The 17,428-nt window shown below is 43.0% G+C and overlaps 1 protein-coding gene across 1 annotated transcript in view; it reads left to right on the forward strand.

The window, feature by feature from the left end:
* slc25a26 (solute carrier family 25 member 26) overlaps nucleotides 1-17,428 on the forward strand; it is a 56,295-nt gene that overhangs the window by 22,572 nt on the left and 16,295 nt on the right. Inside the window, exon 6 of the mRNA XM_080845794.1 lies at nucleotides 15,485-15,529. Within this exon, the coding sequence (XP_080701920.1) occupies nucleotides 15,485-15,529 (45 nt within the window). The remainder of the gene's footprint in view (nucleotides 1-15,484; nucleotides 15,530-17,428) is intronic.

A 17,428-nucleotide genomic window follows, 5' to 3' on the forward strand; every position in this document is an offset into this window, starting at 1 on the left:
GCTTGTAAATCACCCCCGTGGATGATCTGCCTCTGTGATTATAATTTAAATGGAGGATATTGCCAATTAAGGACGGCTTAGGATAGGCAAGTGAAGACCTAATTGAGATCCGACACTAATCCAGATTGATGGGGCGCGTGGAAGACCGGTTTAGTCAAGCAGGTCCTCATATTCTCGCGGTGAGAATTTTAATTGCAAAAAACCTTTTTGTTTTTGGCCTCAGCAATTAAAAAAATACGAGCAAAGATAACAGATCTTCTCTCAGAAAAATGACATGGAGCGAGCTGATCTGCTAACTGTCACAAACACACACATACACACACTCACACAAGCTGGAGGCAGAGTTTATCGCTCACAAAGCAAAACAGCCTGTGACGGACGTCGTAAATCACTGTGGGCAAAACAGGTTTGACTCTCTCTCTGTTCTAGAGATGCTGATTAGTTTGCTTGATAAAACAAGAGAGCGGACAGTTTGCCTTCTTGCTGCTCGGCTCCAGTGATTTTTCGATTCGCGCTCAACACAAATAAGGAACTCCACTTTTAATGAACTCCAGAATGAATTAGACATCAAACCTGCAGGGTTATTTTGCAGACGGGCCGAGACTAAGCAAGCGAAAGTAACAATTCCCAAGAGCGCAAAGTTAGGCGGTTTGACTGCTTGTCCGCTCACGTGTGAACTATTTTTTACAAGCACAGCTTTTTTTTCTATATAATCACACACATCTTGCACAAAGGTGCTAACCAGGCTCGGTATAAGGAAAACTCCCCGAAAGTCGGCTGAGTTGGATGAGGAGGCCGGAGAGGCTGTTGTCCCCACTGTACGGAGCGCAAAGGCCAGCTGCATTAGCAGGTAATAAATGTGGGATTAGGGCTGGCTGCATTAGCAGGTAATAAATGTGGGATTAGGTCCGGGTCCGCAGATTTCCTGCTCACCTCGTAGTAGGGCTGGGCGATATGGGTAAAAAATTATCACGATAGATATTTATATTTTCATTCGATAACGATATAAGACGATATAAATTAAGTCTGTTTCAAAGGTGCATATTTGCTTCAGACAAGAACGCCTGTACAAACCAAAGGTTTCAATGTTTCTTTTTTATTGTAAACTCCCAACATTTCTTTTTTAGAACTATATAAGCTCTTACAAGTTATGAACAAGATATACAAAATACAAATAAATAAAGTGCATATCAATCTCCATTAGAACGTCTAGCGAATATATGCTCTGTATAATATAATAAGCTAATATATGGCTCTGACGTGCGACTTGACCACAGAACGGTGGTCGTAGCAAAATAAGTCAGATCTCTCTTCAGCTCTTTCTCAACTTTTTCCCTACATTCTGCATACATTTTAGGCAGCGCGGTGTGGAAGAAATATTTGCGGCCAGGGAGCACAAACCTGGGGTCAAGTAAATTGATAAGCTTTTTAAAACCTTGTTTTTCAACAGTGCTAATTGGCTGTATGTCCTTAGCAATGCAATACATAATAGCATTTGTGATGTCTTTGTGTCTTTTGGATGTTTGCTCGTAGGGCACGAACGCTGACATAGTTGACTGCTTCGGGCGGACAACGACAGATTTGCTTTTGATTTGAGTACCTTGGCGCAAACTCAATTTTTCTGCGTGTTCCATGGCGTGATTTTATTTCAAGTGGTAGAAAAGGTTGGTCGTGTTACCAGTCTTGGTAGCCACCTGTTTACGACACAATGCTCTGCTCTTTGTCGTTTTTTGGAAAGCCAAACCACTTCCAAATGACTGAGGAAGACGCACCTTTTTATCAACTATTTCTTCATTCTCCGAGGGGGAAGATGCCCCCTCGCCATGGCTATCGACAAGACTCATTTTCCGTGGTTCATGCTACTCCACACAAGGTACTCTGTGTATTTTAGTGGGCGTACACCAGTTCTATGGGGCTCCCTTCTCTCCCTTGCTGCATCTCTCTCCTTTTTGGTGCCTAGAATTGTCTCAGCCCATCTCTCTGTCTATCTTTCAGGCCCAGCTCCCCTGCTTCAGTATTTCTCCACAGAATGCCCTGGATAATCCTCACCCTTTCTCCGTCTTTCTTTATTCCTCATTCACACTCTCAGCTCCGTTTCTGTTCTCATCAACTCTTTTTTTTACATCGACTATTTATTCTTCTTTTTCTTCTTGGCTACTCTATTAAAGGCGAAGTCTGCGATTCTGGTCCCACGCGCTTTTTTTTTCAGATTAAGCCAATTGCTCTTCATGGTCCTTTAGCAGTCTTTTTAGTGTTTGCGCTCAAAAACAACTCCGGTGTTTGTACACAGTCCTGACAGTCTTTAAATGGGAAACAAACAAAATGGCTCAGACCAAGCCACAAACTGTCCTAGCCAATCAATACTGTCCATAAGAAGCATGAAAGGGATGGGTGTAATTCGATTGGCTGTTGAGCACAAATATCAACAACTTTTCTGAAGCGTGGACTGCATTTTGAAGTGCTCTTCCCTACAAATCATGGCTTGTGAATCAGTTGCTCCTTCCTCACATCCAGCACTTCCAGCCCAGTCAGTAGGCCCGAATACATGTGTCAATTTAACCAACCCAAATCGCGTTTAAGCCGGTAAAAGATCGTAATTCGCTTATAATTGCCTCATGTAGCTCACGCCTAAATTTGACCCGGTCATTTTTCCGACGATGTCTGAGCCTTTCGAGAGAGGTGGTCTACCCCGATCGTTCAGCTCAAAAAGGGTGGGTCAAATAAGGCCGATGTAACATGGGGATGGCGGTCAGGGAATCCACTCATAGGGAGTGTTATGCGCATGCGTGACTGCGTGGAGATGACCCAACCGCGTACACAATCCATCCCCATACACCGGAGATAGCCTGAAGGCTTTCAAGAGTACAGATGCATATCAATTTGCAGTTGCAGGATGGGTGAACGACACCAATAAATGGCATCTGGAGGCAAAACACATGAATGGACATCTAAGTTACTCAAACAGCGATTATCAACCGATTTATTTTAGTGGTGGTTAAGAGTGCCAATGTGGGCTAGCTAGATGTAGCTACAGCCTTTAGTAAAATTCGCTAGCAGTTCGCTAACTATTAGCACTCTAGCTTAGTCAGGAGAGTTTAGCTCTGATAAGGCACAGCATTTGTGGCAATAAATGGCATCGAGGCAAAACACGTGTATGTCATCAAGGGACATGTAAGTTACTCAAACAGCGGTTATCAATCGATTTATTTTAGTAGTGGTTAAGAGTGCCAATGTGGGCTAGCTAGGTCTAGCCAAAGCCTTTAGTAAAGTTCGCTATTAGCGCGCTAACTATTAGCACTCTAGCTTAGTCAGGAGAGTTTAGCTCTGATAAGGCACAGCAAATGTTCACGATTGTATCAACGTGCTGCATTTCACTTAACATGTCAGTCATTCCCAGGCTCTCGGGAGTTAGCTGTTAGCTGCTAGTTGTCTCTTATAATTTGCAACCAACCATTTATAGCTAACCATTAATTCTGCCGATCTAAATCTTTTGGTATACAATTCAATTGTTTATTTGGGTTATTTTTGCGACTGGTGTCGCATCCATCAGCACAACATTTTTTTAACTGTCTGTGGGCTTGAAAATACGTTTGAGTGCTCATGCATTGCATTGCTTGGAAGCTCGCACATTAATATAGCAACTGTCACATTTGCTGCACTGGTCAGAATTCAGTAACAGACGGAGAAAACACAGTTTTTCTACCGTTGTTGAAACACATACGACTCGTTTTCTTTCCGTCTGAGAGTGGTTATTCAAAGAAAATGTTAAGAACTATCTACTGATAGAAAGAAGGGAACTTTTAGCCACTACACTGCCTGTGCACGATGCAGATCCACGTTGATGTTGTTAGTAAACAAACAAGGTGTCAGCACATCTCCGTTGTCTTTGCGCATGCCCAAGGCAAGGTAACCGGTTCAAATTTCGCTCCATGTATACACGTAACGACAAGAGCCGCTTCCCTTAAAAATCTCCACACCTACTCGTGAAGACGATTCGATAAAAAACATGTACACGGGCCTAGTGACACTTGGGGTAAACAATAGTAGCAAGATGGTGGATTGCCTTGATGCACCTGTGAGCTTGTGCTCTGCTGCTTCTCCAAACTGTAGAATTATACACCCACTGAAGCCACTGGTACTGGACAGGGTTTTTCCTGCATAGAGAAAATGTAGGCGCGCACCTAAGCCGTTTTCCCGAACGCCTATGAAAAATCCCGAGCGCCTAAAGCAAAAAAAAAAAACTGTCATCCAATTCAGCTTAATGGTGTTTTAAGCGCTCACGTTGAATTCAAGCAGCAGCAGCAGATCCCGCCTCCTACCCCCTCAGCCAATCATTGAACAGAGGCTTCTCCAAGACAAGTTTGCCAGACGTTATTCACTTTAATTTGATTTTGTTTGTATAAAGCAGCTAGCAAGCAGTTGCCTACATTATCTTAAAAAAAACAATACTTTGATAGTAGGCTTTAAGTTTTATTTAAGCAGTGTGTGCGTGAACCTATATATCCTATGTGTGATGGTAAGACTAATATTAATGCCATATATACAATAACTGATTTATGAGAGCTATCCAAGACTGGTGGCTGCCGATTTAGCAGTCAACTTACCTTACTCTGTACGTTTAGATGCTTTAGAGGTAGCTGTAAGCCATTAGATGCCTGGGAAATATTTAGTATCTATAAATAACAGCTCACCTTTATCTTTTTAACCAGATTTGTAAACAGGTCGCGATCAACAGGCTCAATAGTACAATAGGCTACCTTGGTTAAAAATCGAATTACGGTAGAGTCATGCTAGCATTGCGCTAAATAATTAGGCAGCTAACATTAATAAGTGGTGTTTACATAAAGTCACTTGTATATGGCATAAATATTATTCTAAAACACCTTCACTAGTTGTTTTAAGCAGATTTGTGAGCAATTCATCACGTATGCAATGCACGTCAGCGAATATGTTCTGAATAGTATGTTTCAAGTAGGCTACAGCCGAACTCTCGTTCTGTTTTGATCAATAGTAATCGAGTTGATAAGTCTGATCTTTACGCAACTGTGAGGTGTGCGAATGGACAGAGCCAATGACTTAATTACTCGGATGCGGATGCATGCATCGGATGCGGATGCATCCTGACTTCATCAGTCGGCGGTTTCAATATTCATGGCTTTCAATTTATTAAAATATCTGCTATGTTGAGAACTTACACAGGTGTAGGCTATTACTTGATTTGTCTACGCGTTAAAACGAGTACCAGTAGAACGCGGGGCCTCGGGAAGGCAGACAACAGCATTGGTTTTGAAAGCTCAACTCGTTTGTGTTGCATCTCGAATATAATAATATTAATATTATTATTGATAAACCGGTGCGGTTGAAAACTGTCGTTCCACTGCGAGTGCCAGCCCGACGTACACGAATACACCTGTACAAATGCACATTCAATTTCCACTCAAAATACTGTCAAAAGTTTGATTATTAATTTCCAACGCAGCCTCCATCGGTGAAAATAATGGTATGTAGGTTTGTATAATAAACATGAATAGTAATAATAGATAAACTTGACTTTCATAATTCGTGTGTTCCATTTCTGACCACTGGTTAGTTCTAGATTCTATTGATATAGATTTCAGTAGTTTGCATATGAGGTAAACCTTGATCTTGAATCTTTGAACCATACATGATAGCACCATGGGGCTTGGACTATTGTCAATATATTAGCCTATCTACTTTAATTTAAAGTGCAAGCAAAACTAGAATGCGTTTCGTGAACGAACTGCGAGAGTGTGCTTGCTCTGTGACAGAGAGAACAAGTGCCTATGAATTAACATGTATTTACATCTACTCAATCAGTGTATTGGGGCCTTCTTCCAATATATTTTAGAAAGAAACCAAGCTCAACCATTATTTTTTGGCTCCACTGACGTTTAGACATATGAGGGCATCTCAGAGTTTCGTTATACTGACTTACTGAGCTAAGTTAATTGTTGAAATTGTTATCTTGGTAAAAGGAAACATCTCTGCAACAATATTGGAATGAATGCGGTTACATAGCCAGCTTTACTTAAAGTTTATTGTAAGATAGGCCTATATGTTAGACTTAATGCAGTTAGAGTTAGACTGTAGGTCTAGTATCAAACGTAAGCAACACTTTTACTGTATAGCTAGAGAGCACGTGTATCACATTGGTTTATAGTCTGTCAAATTAGTTCTAGTTATTGGTGTTCGTTGGCATAAAAAGTTAGTCTTCTCTTATAAGCCTATAGTACATCTGATTAGAGCTAGCAACCATGAAAAACCTCTTCTGAAACTAAGAAGGATAACTATGACTAAATGTGACTAAAACTAATATGCATTTTTGTCTTAAGACTGAATCTAAAATAGCTGCCAAAATTAATACATCTCAGTGTTCATTTTGGCAGCTATTTTAGATTCAGCAGCTATTTTAGATTCAGTGCATATTAGTTTTAGTCACATTTAGTCATAGTTATCCTTCTTAGTTTCAGTCTAGTTTTCGAAAACTGAGCACACTACAACAGCTACGCTGTGTGTACATCCTCAAACGTTTTTCAGTTAACCTAATGATTCAAGGTCTCTCATGAATCATTACTCCCAGGACACGGGTTAATGTTAACTCACGCTATCGGTCACAACAAGTTACTTGGGATATGCTACCTCATAGTTAGCTAACGTTAGCTAGCTAAACGTTTACAGAGGCTAACGTGAAGCTTCAATCAAAAATTATTAGCTAGCTTTCCAAGCTAGCTGACACAACCTAAACACTCGACTGCCCCTTTGAAGTCAACTTAACGTTGGCTAATATATTCTAATAACTAGTTATCATTGACAGTTACAAGCTAATTTACCAAACTCCTTTCTGTCCTAAATTGAGCAGTTGCTGGTGTGAGCTACAATATGGGAGCTAGCAAAGCCATTTCTAGCTCTACTTCACAATACTGCTGCCTAGTGTAATAAGTTAACGTAAAACATAAATGTTTATAAAGTATCAGACATAAACAGGATACAACACACCAGTTACCAATTGATATTATGTGTTTATATATACCGAAAATGTCAGTAAATCCAGATGATGATTATGCTGCTGCTGCTGTTGGTCCCGTCGCAGGTCCCGTGGAAAACCCTGGAGTCGCGACCCTGTCAGTTGTTTCCATGTGAAATCAATGGAATGCTTCACTTTTTGGCGCCGTATTGACAACTGTCTGTCACTCGCACACTGTGCTTGTAAATTATTTTTCAAGTTTGCACGTACCTATTTATGCGAGTGAAATACTCGCACTGTAGAGCCCTGGAAGGTGTCTCTTAATATTCCTACAGTTGAATGGAGAACGACTGATAGAGCGGGTGACGTCACAATGGCTCAACCTTCCCCATGTTAGTCAATGAGAGAAAAAGGGGATGAAAAAATGGAATAAAAAAGGAGTGACAAGGAGTACCGCCACGAAAAGTCATAGCAGCTTGCACCGGATCGGGCCGGACGTTTTGGTGTTTGAATGGCGTCTCTAGCTCAATCGGGCGAGGAGTAGTTAGCTGCAAGAAAAACGTACGGAATAAATAAATAAATAAAGAAACTAGAATGCGTTTCGTGAACGAACTGCGAGAGTGTGCTTGCTCTGTGACAGAGAGAACAAGTGCCTATGAATTAACATGTATTTACATATACTCAATCAGTGTAGTGGGGCCTTCTTCCAATATATTTTAGCAAGCAACCAAGCTCAACCATTATATTTTGGCTCCACTGACGTTTAGACATATGAGGGTATCTTTGTTGTTCTGTTTTTGTTTGTTTGTTTGCTTGTTTATTGTGAAAGGGTCTAGTGTGTTACATTTGGTCATAGCCTAATAGTTCCAGAGTTTCGTTATACTGACTTACTGAGCTAAGTGAATTGTTGAAATTGTTATCTTGGTAAAAGGAAACATCTCTGCAACAATATTGGAATGAATGTGGTTACATAGCCAGCTTTACTTAAAGTTTATTGTAAGATAGGCCTATATGTTAGACTTAATGCAGTTCTCTCTCAACAGTGATGTCTGGCTTGTTATATGTTTTATCCATATAAGGAGGGGGCAGCTAAACTCGATGACTCTCAGAAAATATCTAAAGTGTAGCTCACTAAACTAGAAATATATTGAAATGCCATGAGATGTAGGCCTACCACTAACCATTTCACATTTACAGACATAAACCTATAGACATGACACAAAACATCTTCCAAAGACTTTATTATCTCAGCTGCATTATTCAGTAGCACAAAGTAGTCTATTACATTCATATTTACTTCATGTAACCCTGCCATAGCGATACAACACCTTTTTGACAGCCTATATAGCCTAATTGCAAAATTAAATATATAAATAAATACTACACTGAAATAACGCAAACAAAGTGAATCTACAGTGAGCCAACGCTCGTCCACTGACAGTGTGGAAGAATGACAGCGACGTGAGCCAGGCCACATTCCAAGATTACGTTACTAGAAATGTCACTTTACATGAGCTTTGTTCATAAGCCATGCAGTCCATAAAATAGGAATACTCTGTGTACTAACAGTATAGTAAGACCGGTCATATGTTCAGAGAGCTTTCTAGCACCCAACAAGTTACAAGTAGGATAAACATATTAGCGAAATCTGCGTTGTCGACAGACCATCGTTTTGACTGGAGTTTTGATGTGCTTGTTAGCACCAAGTGGATTACCTCATCTACAATACATATGGGCTTGGACTCAAATCACTAGTAGGCCTACTTCACGATCTTCTATGGTTACCAGCAGATAAGGTAAATAATAATCGCCATATTTGCTTTAATGTTTTATAGAGTAAGAGGCTATGTGTAGGCTATTAGCTAATCAGAAATGTTGTAGATGCCAGAGTTGGCAACTATGGCTCAGATTTAGGTTGTTATCCATCAACATTCATTTTACAACTTACATTAGTTTCGTTGTCATTCGACTCGAAAATCTCTGGCTCAATTTGGCAAAGCACTACTGCTCTCTCCAGGGTAAACATACGTGGACCTCTCGGTGCTGTCATTTTGCCAATCTGGCTGGCTGAGGTAATCGAGTGATTAGAGAAGGCTACAAAGTGGAATACTAAGCAGTTTGTAGCGGGAAAAATTGAGAGTGAAATGTAACAAATTATACTGTATAATTACCAATGTCACAAATAGCTTAGTGGTAATATGAATAGCTTAAATGGGATGGCTACATTAGCCAGCTAGTTAGGAGAATCTCCGCTCTCTTTCTCTTATACCATCCTGTTCTGCAGCGAAGGCACATCACGTAATAACGTTATCATTTCTCAAAATAGTTAAATACAAATATATATAGCTTTTAAGATAAAAATATGTCCAATAAGGCTTAAAGAATTAAATCAGGTGTGTAGATGAAGTTCAGCAACAGCATTTCTAGTGTTTATATCCATGATTGTATGCTGGTCGTCGCTGGCCGTCAACTGCCGTTACAGGAGAATACAGAGCTTCGCCTTAGTGGGTGACGTCACAATGGCTCAACCTTCCCCATGTTAGTCTATGGAGAAAAAAGGGGATGAAAAAGAGGTATAAAAAAGGAGTGGCATGGGTTACCGCCACGAAAAGTCATAGCAGCTTGCACGGGATCGGGCCGGACGTTTTGGTGTTTGAATGGCGTCTCTAGCTCAATCGGGCGAGGAGGAGTTAGCTGCAAGAAAAACGTACGGAATAAAGAAAACTTGACGATAACAATACTGTGCTTCCCTTCGGGCAAGCACACTAATAAAGAAAACTTGACGATAACAATACTGTGCTTCCCTTCGGGCAAGCACACTAATGATAACCTCAAGCTTAGCTCCATTATTTATGAAATGTAAAAAACATTGATTTCTGCTGATAGGTAACACAGACTGTGCGCGCATAGCGCGCAATTTTTTTTGGGGAGCACCGAAGAGCCATTTTGACCCAGGAAAAACCCTGCTGGAACAAAACGACTTTATTTTGGTTCCAACTGGGAACCAACTTTTCAGGTTTCAAACCAATATATTTCTGCTCAAAATGGTCTGAATGGTTCAAAATTTGGTGTGCAAACCAGAACAGAACCCGTTCTGCGTTGTTGGAAAATGGGTCTGGATGCCTGTTTGTGGCCCCTGTGGCCCTTGAGGCGTGTATCTGGACTGCACCTCTGGGCCTCAGGCCTGTGCTGCTGCCACTGGGGTTTGGTATTTGCCTCTGAGGTTCTTTGTCTTTGCCAGGGACAGTAAATATCCCCAGCTGTCAAGCATCCTGCGGGCTCTTAAACGTTAGTGTGTGTGTGTGTGTGTGTGTGTGTGTGTGTGTGTGTGTGTGTGTGTGTGTGTGTGTGTGTGTTTTAGTGTTATGGTCCCACTATGTGGGGCGGCGAGGGCGACTGTGTTTTCAGCTGCCATGTAACAACGAGCAACTTCAGCTCTGTGTTGTGCGGGCAGCCTACCTGTGAAAGGGCTTTGTGAGGCGTGTCTGTGGATGCCTTTGTGTGGGTGTGTGTCGAACACTCTCCACAAATGGCTCCTTTCACTCAGCTAATAAATTAGCTGGGCAGCAAACTTCCAACCGTACATTAAGGCCGTTACTACGTGTCAACGGCGGATTCATTTTTTTACGATGACCGTTTGCTATGCCTTATCACCGAATCTGCGGATAAATTCATTTGCTTCAGCTCCGGCGTGCGATCCAAATTGAGGTTTGTGGTCGACTAAACAGTCGTTGGGTCTGACCCCAACAGGAGGATTGTTCATTCCGCAGGCGAGGACAACACTGCAACTCGCGTCACGACTTGCAGGCTCATCAGTATTCCGCGCAGACCGTCTGACCCATTAAAGTCATTTGTCAAATTGCAGGCAGAGGCAACCTCCGCAATCAGGCTCAATTGAAATGTATTTTGACATGTGTTCCCGCGGAGGAGGAGGAGGCCGTGCCGGCCAGTAACGGCCCATGACAGGCCGCAGCCACTGGGAATACTAATGCACCTCGCGCCGGACAGAGTGACAACCAGAACGCCTGTCTTTAGCTGCCAATGATGAAGTACCTGGCGGCCAGACACAGACACACGCACACAGATAGACACACACACACAAACACGTGCAGACACACAGACACACACACATACACTTACTCAAAGAAGACAGACTGCATGTGATTCACATTCATAAGTTCCAGACATCCAGCTTTCTTTCCACTGACTAAGGCACACACACACACGCACACACGCACACACGCACACACTTGGCAGGTTGTCCCCTATTGTTAAATGACACAGGTGTTTGAGGTCAGCGTGCTGATGAATGACACTGCTGGAATGGACGCCGTGATAAACATCTGTGTGTCAGTTCTATCCACTCATAACTGAGTCTCACAGCACACTCTGATGCAGGAAATGAGTCCACACACACACACACACACACATAGTAACACACACATACACACACACACACACACACACACACACACACACACAGAGTAACACACAGCAGTTTGCATTACAAATGGTTTCAAACTGTAAGGCCTGATGATGAAGCTGCTTTCTTCCTAGCTGTGATCATCCTAAGGAACAGACTGAATTACCACTAGTCTGTGTCTCTCTCTCCCAGAACATCTGCAGTCAACGTTGGCTAATAAAACCTCATACCTCCACTTCAGTATGTCTGAATGACAGCTGTTGAATGTCTGAATGTTTTTCAGATTGTGAAGGAATTAGAGGTGGGAGGAGCAGGCGTTAGGGAGAAGGTTGGATTCCTCACACATCCAAGTTCTTGCACAACCAATCACACAGTATTTAGGCTAGATGTACGATTCAGCATTTCACAAGTTAAAATTAAAAAAATAAGCGTCTGAGGTAAAAGTGTTTTGATTTGGACAGCATTTATTTATCATCTGTCACGAGTGGGCTTTGCCTTCACAGTCTCTCCATTTACGAGCTGGAGTGCAGCCGCGCGTCTCACTTGTCCTCAGCCAACAGCCAAAGCTGTGAAGCGCACTGTCATGGAGACGTTCAAAGGAGATGGCTTTACCAAGTTTAGGCCGGGATCATCATTATTGTGTATGATGCCAAACAGACTAGGGAGAAACAGAGAGAGGGAGAGGGAAAGACAGAAAGGGAGAAAGAGAGGAAGGGGGAGAGAGAGAGAGCATTGAAGGTATGTGGTTTTATATGCACTGGCATGAAGCACGCAGCATGTGTGCAGCAGATTTGAGTCGTGCCCTCTGCCCTCTGTGAATATTAATATGGAGAGACTGCCCTGGGGGGACAAGCACTCAGACTGGTGGCCAGTCTTTACCGCCCCCCCCCCCCCCCCCCACACACACACACACACACCCACACACACACCCACAGACACACACACACATACACATACACTCTGTCTCTCACACACACTCACTCTCTCACTCTCTCTCACACAAACACACACACACACTCACACACACACTCACACTCACACTCACACTCACACTCACACTCACACTCTCACTCTCACACACACACACACTCACTCACTCACTCACTCACTCACTCACTCACTCTCACACACTCACACACACACACACACACACACACACACACACATACTCACACTAACTCTCACACACACTCACTCACTCACTCACTTTCAAACACACACACACTCACACACACACACACACACACACACACACACACACACACACACACACACACACACACACACACTCTGTTGTTACCCCACACCATTTTTTTAAGTTTTGAGAACCCCTTATGGTGTTTCCTTTATAAACTGATAATCTGCTGGGTGGCGTTTCCCTGCCTCTTCCCCTCTTTGTTTTTCTGTGTACTTCAGGGATAACTGCTGATTCTCAACAGAACCTTTCAATGCACACAAAACAGTGCTCATGTGATTTATGTGTGGTATTTATGTTTGTGCTGAGGCAGATTGACACATGGAGCGCTGCAAGGCTAAATCACCCGTCACTCTCCGGTTCGGCGCTCGCTGCCGTAAGAAAGGACTTGCTGGCCTCCCGTCTGTCTGTCCGTCCGAGCTGTGCGTGTGCTCCTCACCTCCCTCCTCCCATCAGCCCCGTCTCCGTCTGCCTCACCAGCGTGAGACTGACCACCTGTGTCTCACGCGTGCTCCTCGCTGCCTGAGGTGTTACATCCACAGAGCAGATGATTCCCTGAAAATGTCACACACACAGACACACACACACATACACACACAGACAAACACACACATACACACACAGACAAACACACACAAACACACACACACACACATACTTTCTCCCATGCTTTCACTTCATCTCTCTCTCTTTGCTGGTGTCTGGAAAGGTTGGCACTATCATGCCCATAATAAAAGACAGGTGTGTGTGTGTCTGTGTGTCTGTGTGTCTGTGTGTCTGTGTGTCTGTGTGTCTGTCTGTCTGTCTGTCTGTCTGTCTGTCTGTCTGTGTGTCTGTGTGTGTCTCTGTGTGTGTGTGTGAGTGTCTCTGTGTGTGTGAGTGTCTCTGTGTGCGTGTGTGTGAGTGTCTGTGTGTGTGTGTGTGTGTGTACACTAAAGCACACAGCTGTTGGGAGTGAATTTCTTACACCTGATATGTGTTGATTAAAAAAAAAAAATGTACATGTGAAATAAACAACCGCTTCTCTTCTCCTGCTGAGAATCACAGACGTTAGAACCTAATGTAGTGGTGAAAGGTTAAATGGTGAAGCATATTTCTTCAGCCTCTATTGTTAATAAAGATAATATCTTCAATTTCTTCAATGGCTCCTGCAGGCCTATAAGAATCACAACACGTTGGACCAGACCAGCACCAGACCCAAAGCCCCTTCACTTCCCATGATTGTCCCTTGTTCTAATACTTGTTGTGAAAGATGTAGGTTTTGTAAAATAAAGCGTTGTATTGTTATATTGTCAAAAGGTATCCTCGATGCAAGAGTTTCTACGAGATATTTTGGATGTTTGTAGTGATGCACTGGCCTGCTGGTAACGAGTAACACCATTAATTGGTACATTACCTCTGCACTGCTTGCCTGGCACATGGGTTCATTCTCTGTGGCTAGGGTGTTCATTTCGGACGTTCAAAAACAAACAGGAAATACCTGAACATTATCGTTTTAAAACGCCAAGCCAGTCCGAATTGAGCTTTCATTCATCTAGATCGTGGTGAAACCCATGTTGAGACATGGCTGTGTGCTGTGTGCATCTAAAAGACTTTCTGCTGTTGTCCTGCCTCCACTGTGGGGACCTGGTGGTGAGTGTGTGCATACTGTGGTTTGCCAGTTTGCCATCAGGGTCCCGCATTCCTGCCCAGCACAGAAGCCGTTGAGGTTTTAGGCATTTTAGGAGTTGTCTCGTCATGCCAGTCGGGATGCCGTTTGTAGGAATGAGTTCCTGCTGTCATGGGGGATCATCTTTCCGCCGAGCTGGAAACAATATCGTCTTACTCGTGTGAGGCTTCGTCATCTTCTCTGTCTGAGCGTGATGACGGGTTAAATGCATTGTTGAAACAAAGATATAAAACAATGGCACAGTTTCAACTCATTTTCGCCCTGACTGTGATACAGACGTGGGTTAATGACTTGGTTTGATATAAAACAATGGCACAGTTTCAACTCATTTTCGCCCTGACTGTGATACAGACGTGGGTTAATGACTTGGTTTGATATAAAACAATGGCACAGTTTCAACTCATTTTCGCCCTGACTGTGATACAGACGTGGGTTAATGACTTGGTTTGATATAAAACAATGGCACAGTTTCAACTCATTTTCGCCCTGACTGTGATACAGACGTGGGTTAATGACTTGGTTTGATATAAAACAATGGCACAGTTTCAACTCATTTTCGCCCTGACTGTGATACAGACGTGGGTTAATGACTTGGTTTGATATAAAACAATGGCACAGTTTCAACTCATTTTCGCCCTGACTGTGATACAGACGTGGGTTAATGACTTGGTTTGATATAAAACAATGGCACAGTTTCAACTCATTTTCGCCCTGACTGTGATACAGACGTGGGTTAATGACTTGGTTTGATATAAAACAATGGCACAGTTTCAACTCATTTTCGCCCTGACTGTGATACAGACGTGGGTTAATGACTTGGTTTGATATAAAACAATGGCACAGTTTCAACTAATTTTCGCCCTGACTGTGATACAGACGTGGGTTAATGACTTGGTTTGATATAAAACAATGGCACAGTTTCAACTCATTTTCGCCCTGACTGTGATACAGACGTGGGTTAATGACTTGGTTTGATATAAAACAATGGCACAGTTTCAACTCATTTTCGCCCTGACTGTGATACAGACGTGGGTTAATGACTTGGTTTGATATAAAACAATGGCACAGTTTCAACTCATTTTCGCCCTGACTGTGATACATACGTGGGTTAATGACTTGGTTTGACTTCATTTATTGCCCATGTAACCTGGAAGAACAGGAGTAGTTCATTGTGGTTCACTTTATAATTGTCCCCCTTTTTCCAACTTCCAGATCCCCTTCTCTCTGGTGCAGTTTCCACTGTGGGAGTACTTGAAGGTAAGGGTTCCCCCATTACCTCTCTGTGTCTTTCACTCTCTCTATCTCTCTCTCTCTCTCTCTCTCTGTCTACTCCTCTCTTCCTGTCTTTCTCTCTCACTCTTTCCTCCCTTGCTTTTTTCTGTTCCTTTTCTCTCTCTCTCTTTCTCTTTATTTTTTTCTTTTTTTGAGCGGCTGTAATTCTCCCTGGTAATGACCGAGTAGTAAAGAAATAACAGCCTGCTCATGTCCTGACACATTTACAGCCTGAAAACCTCCATTTGCCGTTGTCTCTCTGTCTGAAATTATGCCCTCTTTTAATGGTCACCATAGCAGTGATTAAAAAGAGCCATAATTTGTCACGAAGTTCAACCGTGGCCAACGCATTTCGTTCCCCCCGCCTACACACACACACACACACACACACACACACCACACACACACACACACACACACACACACACACACACACACACACACACACACACACACACACATACTCACACACTCCAATTTTCTGCCCTGGGCCGAGTAAAAGTAATTTCTCTTTGAAAACGCTGCGTTTGTGTGAATGACATCATGTCTCTGGGGCAAGAGCAGAAAATTCCAGCAGCCGGGCAAAGAGAGAGAGAGAAATATATAGAGAGAGGGCCGTTGGACAGGACAATACGGCTCACAGCTGTGGGAGCGACGGAAGTGCTGGTCGCCTCATGGAGAATAAGAAGTGTCATTCACGGCTTCCCCGGCCTGTCACGATTTCAAAGGCATTCTCTCCAGGCCATCTGCACTGAGGAGCCGCTGCAAGAAGCTTTTCACTGGCCGCCCACTTCCTCCTTCTTTCTCAAGCTCTTTCTCCAGAACTTTCCCTCATACTTCTCTTTCTTTAAGTTTGTACATTCTTTTTACTATCTTTCTGTTTTTCTATCAGTCCTTCTGTCTGTCTTTTGTATCAGTCTCTTTCTTTCTTTCTATCTGTTTGTCTCTCTTTCTGTCTGTCTGTCTGCCTTTTTTCTTGTCTTCTTTCTTCCTTGTCTTTTTTCTTCTTTGCCGTTCCTGGAATCTGGTGAAAGGCTTGCGTCTCCTGTCCTGTTCTGGGCTGTCCTTGGGAGTCAGAGGAGTGAGGGGAGAGGACAATGGAAGGGGATGGCAGTTGGAGGCCCCCTTCTCTCTCCCCTCCAGCCTCAGGACGCGGGCCAGCATTCAGCAAGACGCTTCACGCAACTCTCTTTTGATTCCCTTCCCAAGACCCCCCCCCCCCCCCCTTAAAAAAAAGCATTCGGCTTGGCGAGCATCGTGATTCATTTACAGCCAACTATTTTAAGGCTTTCCAATTTATGCTTTTTTTTTTTTCTTTTGTTCAAATCAAATTGGACTCATCACCTTTGGTGACCTGTAATAGGTTCTGTCATGCATGGTTTATGTAACAGTGCAACCGTCCTATTTGGACCAAGTCAAATGTCTTTATTCTGTTTGCAGTTATACATGCTTAAAATCACCCACACTTAAAGTCTTCCCAATGATCTGTGTGCACTCATGCGATGGCAGTTTTCCTGCTATGATGCCTGGTCTGGCTCTCTGTCCAGGACTGGTGAGCATGTTTGGATGTATCTCTGAGCTGTTGAACATCCTAGCAATATTCAAGTCAGTTACATTTTCTGTATTTATACAGCGCCAAAAACATTTCAATTTGTCTCAAGGTTGCTTTCCAGAGCCCAGAGCAAGGGAAGGGAGGGAGAACTGAAAGGGGAGGGGGGGGGGGGGGAAGAGATGAGAGACAGAAGCAGGCAGATAAAGTTGTACATGCGTCAGGGGAAAACAAGTTGGAATAAGTGTTTCAATTCTAAATTGCTAACGTCACACTTATGTGCTGTGATGTGTGGCTGGCCTCCCAGAGCTGTGCTCACGATCCTGAAGGCTTTT

The sequence above is a fragment of the Sprattus sprattus genome (assembly GCF_963457725.1).
Source record: "Sprattus sprattus genome assembly, chromosome: 10".
NCBI lineage: Eukaryota > Metazoa > Chordata > Actinopteri > Clupeiformes > Clupeidae > Sprattus > Sprattus sprattus.